The sequence below is a fragment of the Papio anubis genome, chromosome 5 (assembly GCF_008728515.1).
Source record: "Papio anubis isolate 15944 chromosome 5, Panubis1.0, whole genome shotgun sequence".
Classification (NCBI taxonomy): domain Eukaryota; kingdom Metazoa; phylum Chordata; class Mammalia; order Primates; family Cercopithecidae; genus Papio; species Papio anubis.
In genome coordinates, this window is record NC_044980.1 from 125,951,574 (window position 1) to 125,965,512 (window position 13,939).

Below are 13,939 nucleotides of genomic sequence, written 5' to 3' on the forward strand. Positions count from 1 at the left end.
GCCTGGGGGTGGATTGTCCTCATTGCATACAGGGTCCTGGGGGCTGTCACTTACATCCCTTCTTCCTGGGCCGCCCAGTTCCACTGGTCACTGCTGACCAATATCTCCTGCCTGGTAACTGGATTTCACTTTGGCAGGAGACTTTGGTTCAAAGGGAGGAACTCTGAACATGCGGATGATGGCCAGTGGCCTTGGATAAGTGAGAGTTAAGGAAACATAAAGTAATTTTCTTTGGATGGAAGTTTACACATAAAGATGATACTCACTTAGACTTGCAGATAATATGATGTACTCTTTATTGCATAAATACATTTGATTTTAAAACAATATTAATTTTAGCTCTGGGCATATCCAGCCTTCGCTAACGGAGAATTGTGGCTCTGGGACCATCTGCTGGCTACTCTCCAGACTGCCACACCGGTCTGGGAAGCTGGCTTTCTTGGCATGGAGGTTAGAGCAAAGCCCCCGCGATAGGTAGCCTGTGCTTCCTGGCGTCTGCAGGGAAGTGAGGCTAGAGCAGCTGCAGTTCAGACATTCTCATGGTGGTGGATGTCGCAGGTAGCAGGATCAGCAATTAGAGTTCGCGTTCTGACCACAGACGTAGATTCGAATTCTGGCTCTGCTGCTCTGAGCCTCAGCTTCCTCTTCTGTAAAGTGGGGATAACAATAACACATACCTTGTTGGGTCATTGTAAGGTTTAAAAACAGGTGCTTATTAAGTGCTTATCACAGGGCTAGGCACATGTAGTAGATTACTCCTCCAGTAGAGATGGGGAGCAGCACCTTGTTTATGTCACTGTGATGATTAATTTTATGTCAGCTTGGCCAGGCCACTGCTAAAGACTGAATGTTTGTGTTCCCCACAAATTCATCTCTTAAAACCCAGACCCCAGTGTGATGGTACTTGGAGGTGGGGCCTTTGCCAGCTGATTAGGGTATGAGAGTGAATGGGATTGGAGCCCTTAGAAAGAGGCTCCTGGAAGCTCCTTTACCCCTTTCACCAGGTGAGGACACAGTGAGAAGATGGATACCTAGGAACCAGGAAGTGGCCTCTCACCAGACACCAAGTCTACTGCTGTCTTGATCTTGGGCCTCCCGAACTCCAGAATGATGAGAAATAAATTAGTTTATAAGCCACGAAGTCTACGGTATTCTGTTATAGCAGCCTGAACAGACTAAGATAACCATGGTCTCCGGTGTCTATCAAACACTACTCTAATGATTCTGTGAAGGTATTTTAAGAATGAGATTAGGCCGGGCGCGGTGGCTCAAGCCTGTAATCCCAGCACTTTGGGAGGCCGAGACGGGCGGATCACAAGGTCAGGAGATCGAGACCATCCTGGCTAACATGGTGAAACCCCGTCTCTACTAAAAATACAAAAAACTAGCCGGGCGAGGTGGCGGGCGCCTGTAGTCCCAGCTACTCGGGAGGCTGAGGCAGGAGAATGGCGTAAAAACCCGGGAGGCGGAGCTTGCAGTGAGCTGAGATCCGGCCACTGCACTCCCGCCTGGGCGACAGAGCGAGACTCCATCTCAAAAAAAAAAAGAAAAAGAAAAAAAAAAAAAAAAAGAATGAGATTAACATTCATTTCTTTGTTTTTATTTTTTGAGACAGTGTCTCACTCTCTTACCCAGGCTGGAATGCAGGAGTGAGATCATGGCTCACTGCAGCCTCAAACTGCTAGGATCGAGGGATCCTCCCCACCTCAACCTTCCAAGTAGCTGGGACCACAGGTGCACATCACCATGTCTGGCTAATTAATTAATTTTTTTTTTTTTTTAAATAGAGACGAAGTCTCCCTATGTTGCCCAGGCTGGTCTCAAATTCCTGGGCTCAAGCGATCCTCCTACTTTGGCCTCTCAAAGTGCTGGGATTACAGTCATGAGCCACCATGCCCAGCTTAGATTACCACTTAAATCAGTAGACTTGGAGGAAAGCAGATTACCCTCTGTGATGTAGATGGGCTCCATTCAATCAGTTGAAGGCCATAATAGAAAAAGACTGGCCTCCCCCTAAGGAGGGGATTCTGCCAGCAGACAGCCTCTGGACTCAAACTGCAACTCTTCTCTGTGTCTCCGGCTGCTGCCTACCAGGCCGATTTTGGCCTTAACAGCCTCTATAGTCACATGAGCCAATTCCTTAAAATAGATATCTCTGTCTCGGCCGGGCGCGGTGGCTCAAGCCTGTAATCCCAGCACTTTGGGAGGCCGAGGCGGGTGGATCACGAGGTCAGGAGATCGAGACCAACCTGGCTAACATGGTGAAACCCCGTCTCTACTAAAAAAATACAAAAAACTAGCCGGGCGAGGTGGCGGGCGCCTGTAGTCCCAGCTACTCGGAGGCTGAGGCAGGAGAATGGCGTGAACCCGGGAGGTGGAGCTTGCAGTGAGCCGAGATCGCGCCACCGCACTCCAGCCTGGGCGACACAGCGAGACTCCGTCTCAAAAAAAAAAAAAAAATAGATATCTCTGTCTCTTTCTTCACATACACACACACACCCTAGGGGTCCTGCCTGATACTGTCATGGCATAGCCATCTTAAGCTCACTGAGGGCAGGTGCTGTGTCTCCTTCGTTCAGCCCTTTATCACCCATACCCGGCACAGGGCTGGCTCCCCATTAGCAGCCTGGTGATGACTGAGCACTTCCCACTTTCTGTGTCTCAGTTAGAAGCTCTGCCCCAGTGAAAGCCCAGAGTGGCCGGGGTAATAGATTCACGTCTGGGGCTGTAGTGAATTTTTAGTGCCTGCCAGGGCAGATGTTGGGCGGTTTTGAACCAGATGTGGTTGTGCATTTTGGGAGATGAAACTTCCACATGGGGAAGAGAGACTTCTGGGTCCAGGTGCCTGCCTTTGTCCAGCCACTCTTCGGACTGGCCAGAGCACGACTATCACACTGTGATCAGCAGGAAACTGCAATTACGATGGAAAGGTGGGAGAAGGATGCTGCGTGGTTTTGCCTTGATCAGTTCTCACTTTAAAAACTGCAAACAGACTGGCACCAGAAAAAGGTAACTTTTCTCAAGTTTTATTGTAAAATCCTCAGAAAAAGAGCATTTACAATGACAATAGTTTATGATAATTTGGAGTCATCGTTATACCAAGTGGTACTGCAAATACACCATGTGTTCAATACTGTGTAATAGGTCAAAGTAAACACAAACTTATTTCAAATGCCACATACAGTTACTGTGTTGGTACAAATTTCTACTAAAGTTGATGTATTAAAAATAATTTATATATATTTTATAAATAAGGAAAAATTCACATGTATAATAATTACAGGAGGCCTTTTGAGAAATAGTGGTGATTACAGAAAATATATTTTGGATGCTACACAACGGTTCAAAATAATGTAATCTGCCTTGACATGAGAGATCTGAGAGTTTTCTGAGGTGAGGAAGCATGAGACTCGAATAGGACAAATGATGTGTGTGGCTTCACATCTTGAGGGTCACTCAGCTGCACTACAGCATGAAACGGTGTGTGTGACCACGCCAGCAAAACTCCATGCCCAGTTCTGCTTTGAGATCTTCTCACACAGCCTTTGGGAAGCATGAGAAGCAGGGGAAAGGTAGGAAGCCACAGGGCCGGGCCAGGATAGGAAGGATGAGGGGGCTGGCCAGCCGCGGGAGCCAGGCAAGGAGGGAGCTGTGGGTCTCTGGTGTGCGGCTTGCAAATCTGTTTCCCTCACCTCTCCCAAGTAGCACAGGACCCACAACTCTTCAACCTATGGCAGATATCATGCTGGGCAGTGGATAAAGGTTTAGATTTGGGGCATTTTCTCAATTTAGAGCTCTTGGGCCTCACAACCCAGCCAATACTGGTTGCTCTTACTCAGAAACAAAGCTCTGATCTTGAAGCGGGTGCCTCTGAAGGGCAGCAGTGTCTGATTCTGCCGAGCACATGTCACCAGGCTTGCTGTAGGGGTAAGTCAATAGTTATTGCTTTGTGGAGTGCTGGCTGATCCCTCGAAAGCCCTCTAGTGCATGGCCCATGTTCTCTGGGGCCACATGAGCAAGGGCTGGTTCCACAGATGTAAAGATGAGCTTGGAAAGAAGTGTGCGTGAATTGTGGCTTTTTTTTTTTTTTTTTTTTTTTTAAGTGCATGGTAAACACTCTGGTGCTGGCTAAAGAAGCCTCGCTGTGAATTTTGGAGGATAATCCCCACTCTTGTATTCTCCATAATTTCATACATTATTATTTAGTTAAATTAGGCTTCCCCACTTGCTGCCCATGGCTCCAAAGGAGGATGTGGATGCACAGGACAATGCTTGTTTGTGTCCCAGGGCCTACTGTGCGGCTGCTGCCTAACGCATGCAGGCCCAAATAAGATGCTCAAATCCTCATGTGACTTAGCAGGTAACCTGGTATAGATAAAAGCAGGGAGTGGATTGTATTCCACTGGCTACTTAGGGTCTTGTAGTCATACCCTGAAGATAGGCACTGTATTTTTTTATCCCTTGAATTTTTAAAGCATCTCTGTTTTATGATCTCTATAATTTTGGAGAGAAACCAAGGCAGCTAGTGACTTTCTTGAACAAAATTTCTTTGCCTACGTGCCAGTCTGGCAGCACACAGTAGTATCTGGCCTATGAATGACTTCTGGCTTGTACCCCACAGCAGGAAAGCAGCACGAGCAAAGACCACGGGGTGTAGGGGCTGGTGTAGCCATCAGGTCAGTTGCTCCTTGAATGGTCGGAGCTGTTGTGGAGTGGCTCATGAGCAGGGGGCCTGAGACACAGGAATGGAACAGGAAAGGGGGGAGAATAAAAAGGGAGTTGGAGGGAGGTTGCGGGGGCTCGGGCCCTCTGAGAGATGATGCTTCGCTGAGATGTCATGGTCTCACTATTCCTGCCAGAGAACACCTGACTTCCTTGATGGTTCCCAGCCAGCTGTCTCTAGTCTTGGTCATCTAACTCCAAAGGTCTGCAAGCAAGGGTTTGGAGGGTGTGATTCTGGGCAGCAAGGGGCTGTGTCCCTATGAGTTCTGACTGTACTTGGAGTGGAACCCGGGGTCCTGGGTGGGGAGGCTGTCGAGGACTTCTGTGGCAGTGCTGCAATCTTATTTGTTACCTGCCTGGCCTCCTGGCTGGTGGTGGAGGGGAGTAGCATTCCGGGGGTGCTGGGTGCAGGGGCGAATGTGAGGTAGATTGGTGGATGCATAGGAAGGATCTCGGAGTGGTAGTGTCAACTCTCCTGGAGGCTTGCTTCTGAAAAGGAGGGTTGAAGAGTGGGAGAGAGAGAGTTGTGGGATTTGCTAGTGAAGATGGTTCGGTGTCTCTAATAATGGAATGAAACACGTCATGATAAATGAATCAACTATACTTTTTAAGCCCCTTGTAGAAAAATATATCCAGAATGAATCTGTTTCACATCTGAGTTCTGAAATCTTTAGTTCACAGGTTACTGGTCAACAGAAAACAAGATGTGGCTGTACAAAGCCAACTCCTGGCTGCTTTCCTAAATGAAGACTCAGCAGTCACAATCTCTATGGCAGCAGGCCGTTCTCTGCTTTATTTGGGGTTGAAAGCTGGCTTCTTCCAGTGCCTACCTGGAATTGGGAGCCTTGTCTGGACAGATGGAGATGGGGAGATGTCTGGGTTGGGGGTGGGAATTGTAGGGGTTGAGTTTCTGTCTCTGGTGATGCTATCTCTAGGTCATAGTACCTGAAGTTTGGTATTAGTAGTTGGCTGCAGCCAGGATTTACAGGGCTCTTCCAGCTTCTTCCTGGAGCTTGGGGAAAAGTAGGACACTCGAATGTTTTGGAGACTGAAGAAATAAGCCTGGGCCAGCCCCAGGCGGAGTAGGCTAGGTCAGTGTTGGTGAGGCTGGGATGATGGCTTTGGCCGTGGGTGCGACGCCCGTCAAATCTCCTCATGCAGGCGGGTAGTGCCATCATCCAGAAGCCGACAGTCCCCCTTCCTGTCATCCATCTGGGGCTGCCTGGGTAGGCTTTTGGACCCAGAGCCTTTATGCAGGGTTCTGCCCACTGGAGCAGAAGATTGAGGGCCCCTATTTCAAAGCCTTCCTGTCACCACAGGTGCAGATTATTTGTCATTTTGGGGAAAAAAAAAAAAAAAAAAACCTATTGCATTTTTGTGAAATTAATTTTATTTCAAAATGACTGAGGGAGTTTATGTAAATAGCTTTCTTGATGATTCTTTTGGTAAAGTCAGTACTTCTTGAATAGCGTAAGGTATCAGTGTGAATTGTGGGTTCATTAGGAGGATTACTGGCTGGGCTTGCTACAGGAGGCCCCCTGTAGTGAGGCATTTCCTACCAGTGGCTTTCCAACTGTGTCCCATGAACCTCTTCTGGGGTGAAGTACGGGAGAAAGGGCAGGCCGATCTGGCCTCCTTCTTCCTCCTCCTCCTCCTCCTGCCCCTGACTCCCCACCCAACCAACTCTATTGGTTTCCCTGCTAAAAAGCATTTACCTGCCTGCATTGGTGACTTTGCCTCCTGGGGCTGGACTCCTGAAACCCTGACCTAGGCTTCAGGCCTGCTTCGATTCAGTTGTGTCTGGCATGCTGTCAGTGAGACCTAAGCCTGCCGTCTCCAGGAACTGCACTCTGAGGACAGTGAAGGGCAGCTATGCTTTTTAGACACACTCTGAGATAAAAGGGACAGTGAGGGAGGAACTGGTGCTGCAGAAGTTGACCCTGTCACTCCTGATTATTTTAAAAGGCCAGTTTGGGTCAAACTGGTCTTTGACTTAGGAATCCTGCTGCCCAGAAGGGCTGGTGTTCTGGCCTGGTAGTTGGTGGGACTTTTCCTCCTTTAGGCTCAGAGATCCTTTTTCTGTCAGGGGCTGATACAATTGAGATTTTTCCAAAAAGAGAAGTTGATGAAAGTTGGAGAATTTTAGTCGTAAAAATGGGAGATTGGGAGTAAACATATCAAGATATTGAGGCAGGAAAAATAAAAGGGGCGAGATGTGTCATCCATGCATCCCAGCAACGGTGAAACTGCATTCTAGGCTTTTGAGGTGAGCTTCCTCAACTTCTATCTACATAGCATATCTTTTAAAATAAAAAAACAGATGTACATGTCTAGGCACACCCCTAGGAGTCGCAGGGGACAGGCATTTGGGGGACCAAGATACATGAGACATACAAGACAAGTGATTGATCTCACGAGAGCTGGGGCGGGGGATGCAGGTGGCTTGGGCAGTCAGGCAGGAGTGAAAGGAGCTGTGGATGTTGAGTGACACAGAGTCTAGGGTTTCCTCTCCTTGAAAGGGTTTGTTCCTCAATGGCAAAGGAAAATCCTGGTGATGTCAGTAGGTGAAGGTGGCCAGATGAGCAAAGATGTCTGTGGTGAGATCACCTCTCCCAATCTGTGTGGCTTGCAAAATGATCATTCAAACCAGAACACATGTAAGTTCCACTCATATGCGGGAGAGGGAAGGGGAGCCTGTTTTTGCTGAGTCTCTGATCTAGGCAGTCTCCAGAGGGCTGTGTGGGTTGTACTTCTTCGATGACCACCTGAGAGTCACCACAGCCTGAGACACGTGAGGAGAATGCAGTGGTGCCAGCCTGTGGCCCTCTGTTCTGGCTTCTGCAGGGTGTGTGTGTTGACTGGGGAATGTGGGTAAGAAAACTCTTGCTGAAATGTGTTCTCTCCGCAGTGCTGATGCGGGGATGGGGTACCAGAGATGAGTGGGTAGGCCACAGGCAGGAAAAATAAATCTGTTTTGACAAGGTGTAGCTTCAGGAACTCACCTGGCCCCACTCGTGTCCCTGGGGTTTCTGCATTGAGCCTTGGGGCCACCCATACCTTGCCAGGCAAGCCCAGTCTGCCCTGAATCTGGGGTCCAGAACCTGACTAATGAGATGTTTCCCTTCTGTGCTGACAAGCAGGCACACAGAAATTGTCCTGGTCTCTTGGGGTCCCAACACAGAACCGAGTCCTTATGGATGAGGTGGCCTGGTCTGCTCTTGGAGAAGCAGGGTGGCAATAGTTGACAGGGCTGGTATTCTTAGATGACCATTGTTCTCTCTGGCTGTGGAATAGGGGGGTTGTGACCCCCCCAGAGACTCGGCCTAAGGCAGGGAAGGATACAGTTGGACCTCGGAGAGCATCTTTCTGCTTACTAGCATTTGAGATTATAAAAATTTTTTTTAATCAAAAATTTCCAAAATAAAGTGAGTGATTTCCCCATCCCCCAAGATGCAGTGAGTCTTGCTGGCTCTCCCTCAGGCTTACAGCAAGTCAAATGGAAAGAAAAGCAAGAAGCAGCTGCGAGGGAGAAGATGCGGTCCCACGCGAGGACGGATGGGCTTTCAGTTCGGGAGGGAGGCCCCTGCTCCTGCTCGGCCTCTGCTTCTGGGCCACTCCGTCAGGGCGGAGTCTGGCTGGGTCTGGCGGTAAGGGACAATGACTATGTGAAGGCAACCGACAGAGGTGTCCGCCTGGAGAGCAGGATCCCTTGGTTCCATGATGTCCCCAGGTCACGCGGTGTGCAGCTTGGCACAGAAATGATCCCTTTACACAGCAGCATGTGTTCTCATCGTAGCTCAAGGCATAAATCATACTTCCTAACGAAAAAACCCCAATCTTGGTAGCAGCGCATACCTTATACTAGAAACTTGCAAGGAGACCAGTGTTGAACCACAAAGCGAGTACAGGTTTTTGCTTTTGTCTGTAAAAATGTACAGCGCACCTGCTTGGGGCTGCAGTGTCAGGACTAGGGGGTGCTCCTTGGCCCAGGGCTCTGCTCTGGGCCCTTCATACCTCACCCACCCACACCACTGTGGTCCCCCCCTTTATACCTGACACCTCACACCGCAGCGTGTTTTGTCTCCCATTGATGAGGAACAGAGACTCTCGGGCTGGTGTGAGGAGGTACTGTCCAAACAGCCCACTGTCCCTCATGATTCTGCGGGCGCCCCCCCAGGGCTGGGGTGGCCCTGTGGGTGGCTCCTTTAAGTTCTTCAGTGTGCCCACCTTCCCTGTGGACAGCTCCAGGAACAGCAGGTCCGGCTCCGTGTGCAGAGCCGCGTAGATGTTGTATTGATTGCTTTCAGTGAAGGAGCGCTGGAAGGCCAAGTCTGAGATGCCTGGGTTTATTTGCAGGTCATACAGGGTCTGGATCTCCCCCCGCACCGTGATCTCCTGCACGTGCAGCCAGGGGCTGTCAGCTGCAGCGCTGACTATGAAGCGCCCGTCGGGGGATGTGTGTGGGGTGCCTGTTACATCACCGTTGGGGCCAACCACAGAGTCTGTGACACTGTCAACGAGCAGCTGTCGGGCAGCAGAGGCAGGGCTGTCCTGTCGGCACTGGATGAAGAAGTAGCCGCCCAGGTGGGTGTGCGCCATGGCCTGGGGCACGCAGCCATGGTGGTGCAGGCCGATGGTCTTTAGGGGCATCAGCGTTTCCAGGTCCACTTTGTGGACTGCAGGGTCAGACTTGTTGAAGATGAAGCCAAACCTGGGAGGGGAAGAACTGAGGTCAGAAGTCACCTCCAGGGGTGGGGAATCTGTCATTTTTCTTAACCAATTACATCTTCTGCCTTTTCCCTTTATTATAATCCTTCGTGATCTAATAGCTTAGTAATAAGATCTATCATTCTGCAGGGGATGTCTTCATAAAGAAATTATCTATGATCTCAATCCAAACGCAGTGGAGTTACAAATGTTGCTGGGTTGATGCTCTTGTAACATGCACTCATCATTGGAAATGATTGTGGAGGAAGGCGAGAGGCCCTTCAACTGCTTCTCCTTTTGTAATGCCTATGATCTGCTTCCCTGAGGCCCATGCCAGCTGGAAAGGGGCGAGTCTGTGTCTGGACGGTGAGCATGGAGGAAAAGGGCAAGCGATCCCTGCCCCGATTCTGCCTGTTACAAAGATATGAGTTCTATATCCTCACTGTTTTCTAGACTAACTGGCAAGTTAGAATTTGAGGATGCAGATGCAGCCCAACAAGTGCAGATTTCCTATTAGTACCCTCTTCCCCTGGAAGGGAAACATACAGGGGTAGTCTCTTTTCTGGCCACAATGGTGGTGTGGGTAGGAAGAACCCTGCGCATTGGGGATGAGGACAGCTTTTCCCTCCGGAGCCAGATGGCCTGGTGCCGGCGCATTGCCCCGCTAGCTGCAGAGCCTGGGGCAGGCTGCTTGCCTCTCTGAGCCTCAGTGACTCTAGCCAGGGTAGCTCCTTCCTAGGGCTATTGGGAAGATTCAAAGAGGGAAGTTTAGCAGAGGGGCTCAGGTAGGTGGGAGTTGCTCACATCTGGATTTTCTAAAATTCCTCTTTGGAGGCTGGTTGGAAGTATGGAAAAGCCTGGCTCCAGGCAGGACTTCCCTTTGATCTTGAGAGCCTGTGCCTAAATCCCTTGCTCACAGAGGCCTTTTGGTGCTGTGTACACTTACAGGAACAGAGCAGAATCTCTTCTGTAATTTTCTCTAGAAAAACTGTACCCCAGAGTGGAGGAAAATACTCCCTCCAAGGCGTATCTTTAAAGCATCCTTAAAGAATCAGAGCATGGAAATAGCAAGAAAGAAAACTTGGCTCTTAAAAGAAACTTCAAGTTAAAAGCCACACACAGGAACTACAGAGCCTCTGAGTGTGCCCGACCCCCAGCTGAATACAGCTGCTTTACGAGGGCTTCACCATTTAATATACTCTCAGAGGCTCTTGCAAAGGCTCTCTCTGCAGTGAGAGGGTTCATAAAGTGGCTTTCTTCCTTGGGTAAGGGTGAATGGGTACATCTCCAGCATCAGCTTGCAAAAACGAATCACTTCTTTCTGCAGAGAGGTGCTTGATGGTGGATTATAGAAAGGTATAAATAGTGCTACAAGACATTTGGGGTCTTGATGGCTTAGAGACAGGCTTGGTCGTCTGGCAGTGGTAAGTTTATAGAAGATGTTGGGGGCTCTCTGAAGTGAATAGGGATGGGGACTGACCATGCTGGGCCGAGGTCTGCAGTTGAGACCATGGCTCTTATTATTGGGTGGTTGTTTTAGGTAGTGGCAAACCATGGCAATCAGGAAGCCTTGCCTCTTTGTGGGCTCCTCGCACAGATGCTCTGGGGGTTCCTAAAGTATTATGGGCTGTGGTTAGATGGGAGCGTGGAAGAATGGTGCACTGAAACAATACTTGGCTTTACATTTAGTCTGACTTTGCCAATTCCTACCTGGGTGACATTGGTCAGTGTCTTAACTTCTCTGATCCTTTTCTATAACATAGGGGTTAAGACCACTTGGACTAAATTTTTGTGTCTAGCAAGCAGAGGGTACTCAATTTACCGCTACTGTTTCCTTCTTTCCTCTGCTGCCCTTACCTTGAGGATGGGACTTCCTGACCTTTCTGGGCCCCTGAGGGCATTAGGAGCTGGGTGCCTTCACTATAACAGAGTCACTGACCCCAGGCAATGAGGACTAGGCACTGGGTCTGTTTTACTGGACCTTCTCTGTTCCTTCGTGATGGGGTCCAAATTCAGCATAGGAGGAGTAGGGGAGACAGAGGAATGAGTAGGTCCCATGCTGGGCAAAGCTGCCCCTTGCAGGGCTGAGCTGCAGCGGGGAGTGCCTTAGAGGTATCATGGGCCAGTCTCACCTGATGTGGTTGATGATGAGGTTCGTTGGGGGAATGAAGAAGTCGTCCACTCCTGCGAAGGGTGTGCGGATGAGGTGTTGGTCCTGGCCGGCGCTGGCTTCTGTGATCACCTACAACACAGAGTGGGAATCCTAGTGAGGGCCCATGAAGGTGGGGGCTGAACCTGGAGACACCTGTATGGTCAGGTGGAGACACCCTGGCAGAGGGGTGCTTGGGAGAGAGATGACTAACCTCAGTATCAGGGAAGAGGCATGAGCAAAGTGGGAGCAGTTCAGGAACATCCTAGAAAGGGGCCTGTTCTTCCTGAAAGAGGAAGTGGTGGGACAGGACTGACTGCCCGGATTGCCCTTGCTCCATGGTTACGCCTGCCTTGTTGCACTTTGTCAGCCGCCATGATGGCAGAGCGAGAACCTGAGGGGTGGGGGTGGGCTTTCCAAGGGAAGTCCCCGGAATGGAAACATCACTGTGGTTGCTCAGAGACCACCTCCTCTTGCAATGAGGAATCCTACCTTCTCAACATGTAAGCCATGCTAGGGAAAGAGGGAGAGGGCTTTCAATCATGAAAATGTCACGTGGTGGAACTGTCTACTGGGAATTCCTTTTTCTCTGGTGCCAGATGCCTGGGCCAGTTTGTTGGTAGTCTCTGTCGGATGCTGCTCACAGGCGTTCTCTGAGGTACCACTCCAGGATTGACGAAAGACAGTAGACATCCTACGGGATGCCACTCTGAGATGCTGGGCTGTTTAGATGTCTTGCAATTAGAATGCTGGGAAGAGGTCCTGGTCTTACAGAGGAGACTTGCTGTAGAAAGTAAACAATTGGGCCCTGTGCCTTGTACAAGTTGGTAGTGACAGAGCACGGCCGCCTCTGTTTCCCTGGAGGTAACCCTTTCTCCCCTGTGGACTCGGCAGGAGGAGAGGAGAGCTTTTCCCTGGTGTGTGTCCCAGCTGCACCCACGTGTCAGGGAGGGCACAATGGCAGCTCCGAGCAGAAGCCAGGTGGTGTGTGAAGTCACATAGGATGAGTGAGTGGTCCGGAGTCCCTGCCATGAAACCCCTGTGGTCAGGCTGGGCAGCCCCTCTGTCAGCTAGTGAGGCCAAGCCAGCCAGCCTGTGTCCTCCTGCCTTCTGCATATGCTCATCAGCCTTCAAGTTCTAGGCCACTGCCCAGACAGCAGCAGACTAGTGGCCCGATGAGGGGCTTGGCCAACTTACAGGCCCTGAGGAGAAGCCCAGACCATCTGTGCAGGAGAGGAGGCAGATGCTGAGCCCACGAACGGGAAGCTGAGACACTTTTTTGTTTTTTTGAGACGGAGTCTCGCTCTGTCGCCCAGGCTGGAGTGCAGTGGCGCAATCTCGGCTCACTGCAAGCTCTGCCTCCCGGGTTCACGCCATTCTCCTGCCTCAGGCTCCTGAGTAGCTGGGACTACAGGTGCCCGCCACTGTGGCAGCTAATTTTTTGTATTTTTAGTAGAGACAGGGTTTCACTGTGGTCTCCATCTCCTGACCTTGTGATCCGCCCGCCTCGGCCTCCCAAAGTGCTGGGATTACAGGCATGAGCCGCCGCGCCCGGCGGGTGAGACACTTTTACTGATCATCTGATCATGATATTGTGGCCATATGTGTAGAAAGAAGGGTCTCGATTTCTGCAGCCTGAGGCTTGGCCTGCAGGGTGAGAGCTGTCTGTGGTGGGAGCTCCTGACTCCCATGGCTGAGAGCTCTGGATGCTTCTACTTTTTAGGAATGGAACTGCCTTCTGGCTTTTACTTTTATGACAAAACAAACAGCACCTGGCCTGCCTCCTCAGGCAGGCTGGAGGCTTGTCTTTTTTGGTCTTGCTTTCCTCTGCAGTCGGCAGGCAGAGTGCTGGCTGGAGTGATGCGAGCCATGATTTTCAGGCTTGAGGCAGTCCTCACGTTGCATTAGGTTATTTCTCTGTGATTTTTTAAAAGAAGCCAAATGATTACTTCTATGGCAAGTTCATAAGAAAAAAACTCATAGAAGTGGGTGTTAAGAAAATATCAGCATTAGGAAACTGGATCTTAGAGAGTCTGAAAAGAAAATGCCAGGGAATTCCAAGGAGCCATGCAATCATTGCTTGATATCAGGCCTGTCATTTTAGCTCACAGCAGAGATGGAAAATTACAGGCTGTCATCGGTCAGCGTCATTCATGCTTCACTGCTCTGACACCCTATATTCAGAGGTTACTTCATCAAAACGCAGTGCCACGGGCCGTTGAACTGATGTGGGCATGTCAGCCTTGTTTCTCTGAGTCACGAGTTCCTCCTTGGCTTTTTCTTGAGTCCTAACACACAGCTGGGCCCACAGTGCCCTAAAGATAACTGTCAAGCCCCTCACATTTGCTGCTGTATGGGCAT

At 50.1% G+C, this 13,939-nt stretch overlaps 1 protein-coding gene across 3 annotated transcripts in view; it reads right to left on the reverse strand.

Annotated features, from left to right (window-relative positions):
* Positions 1–3,010: 3,010 nt before the first annotated feature.
* FSTL4 (follistatin like 4) overlaps positions 3,011–13,939 on the reverse strand; it is a 439,124-nt gene continuing 428,195 nt past the window's right edge. For all 3 annotated transcript variants that reach the window (XM_017959857.3, XM_009209070.4, XM_003900097.4), the window contains 2 exons: positions 11,562–11,671; positions 3,011–9,433 (listed from right to left, as the gene is read on the reverse strand). In XM_017959857.3, coding sequence (XP_017815346.2) covers positions 8,731–9,433; positions 11,562–11,671 — 813 coding nt within the window. In that variant the 3' untranslated portion in view covers positions 3,011–8,730. The remainder of the gene's footprint in view (positions 9,434–11,561; positions 11,672–13,939) is intronic.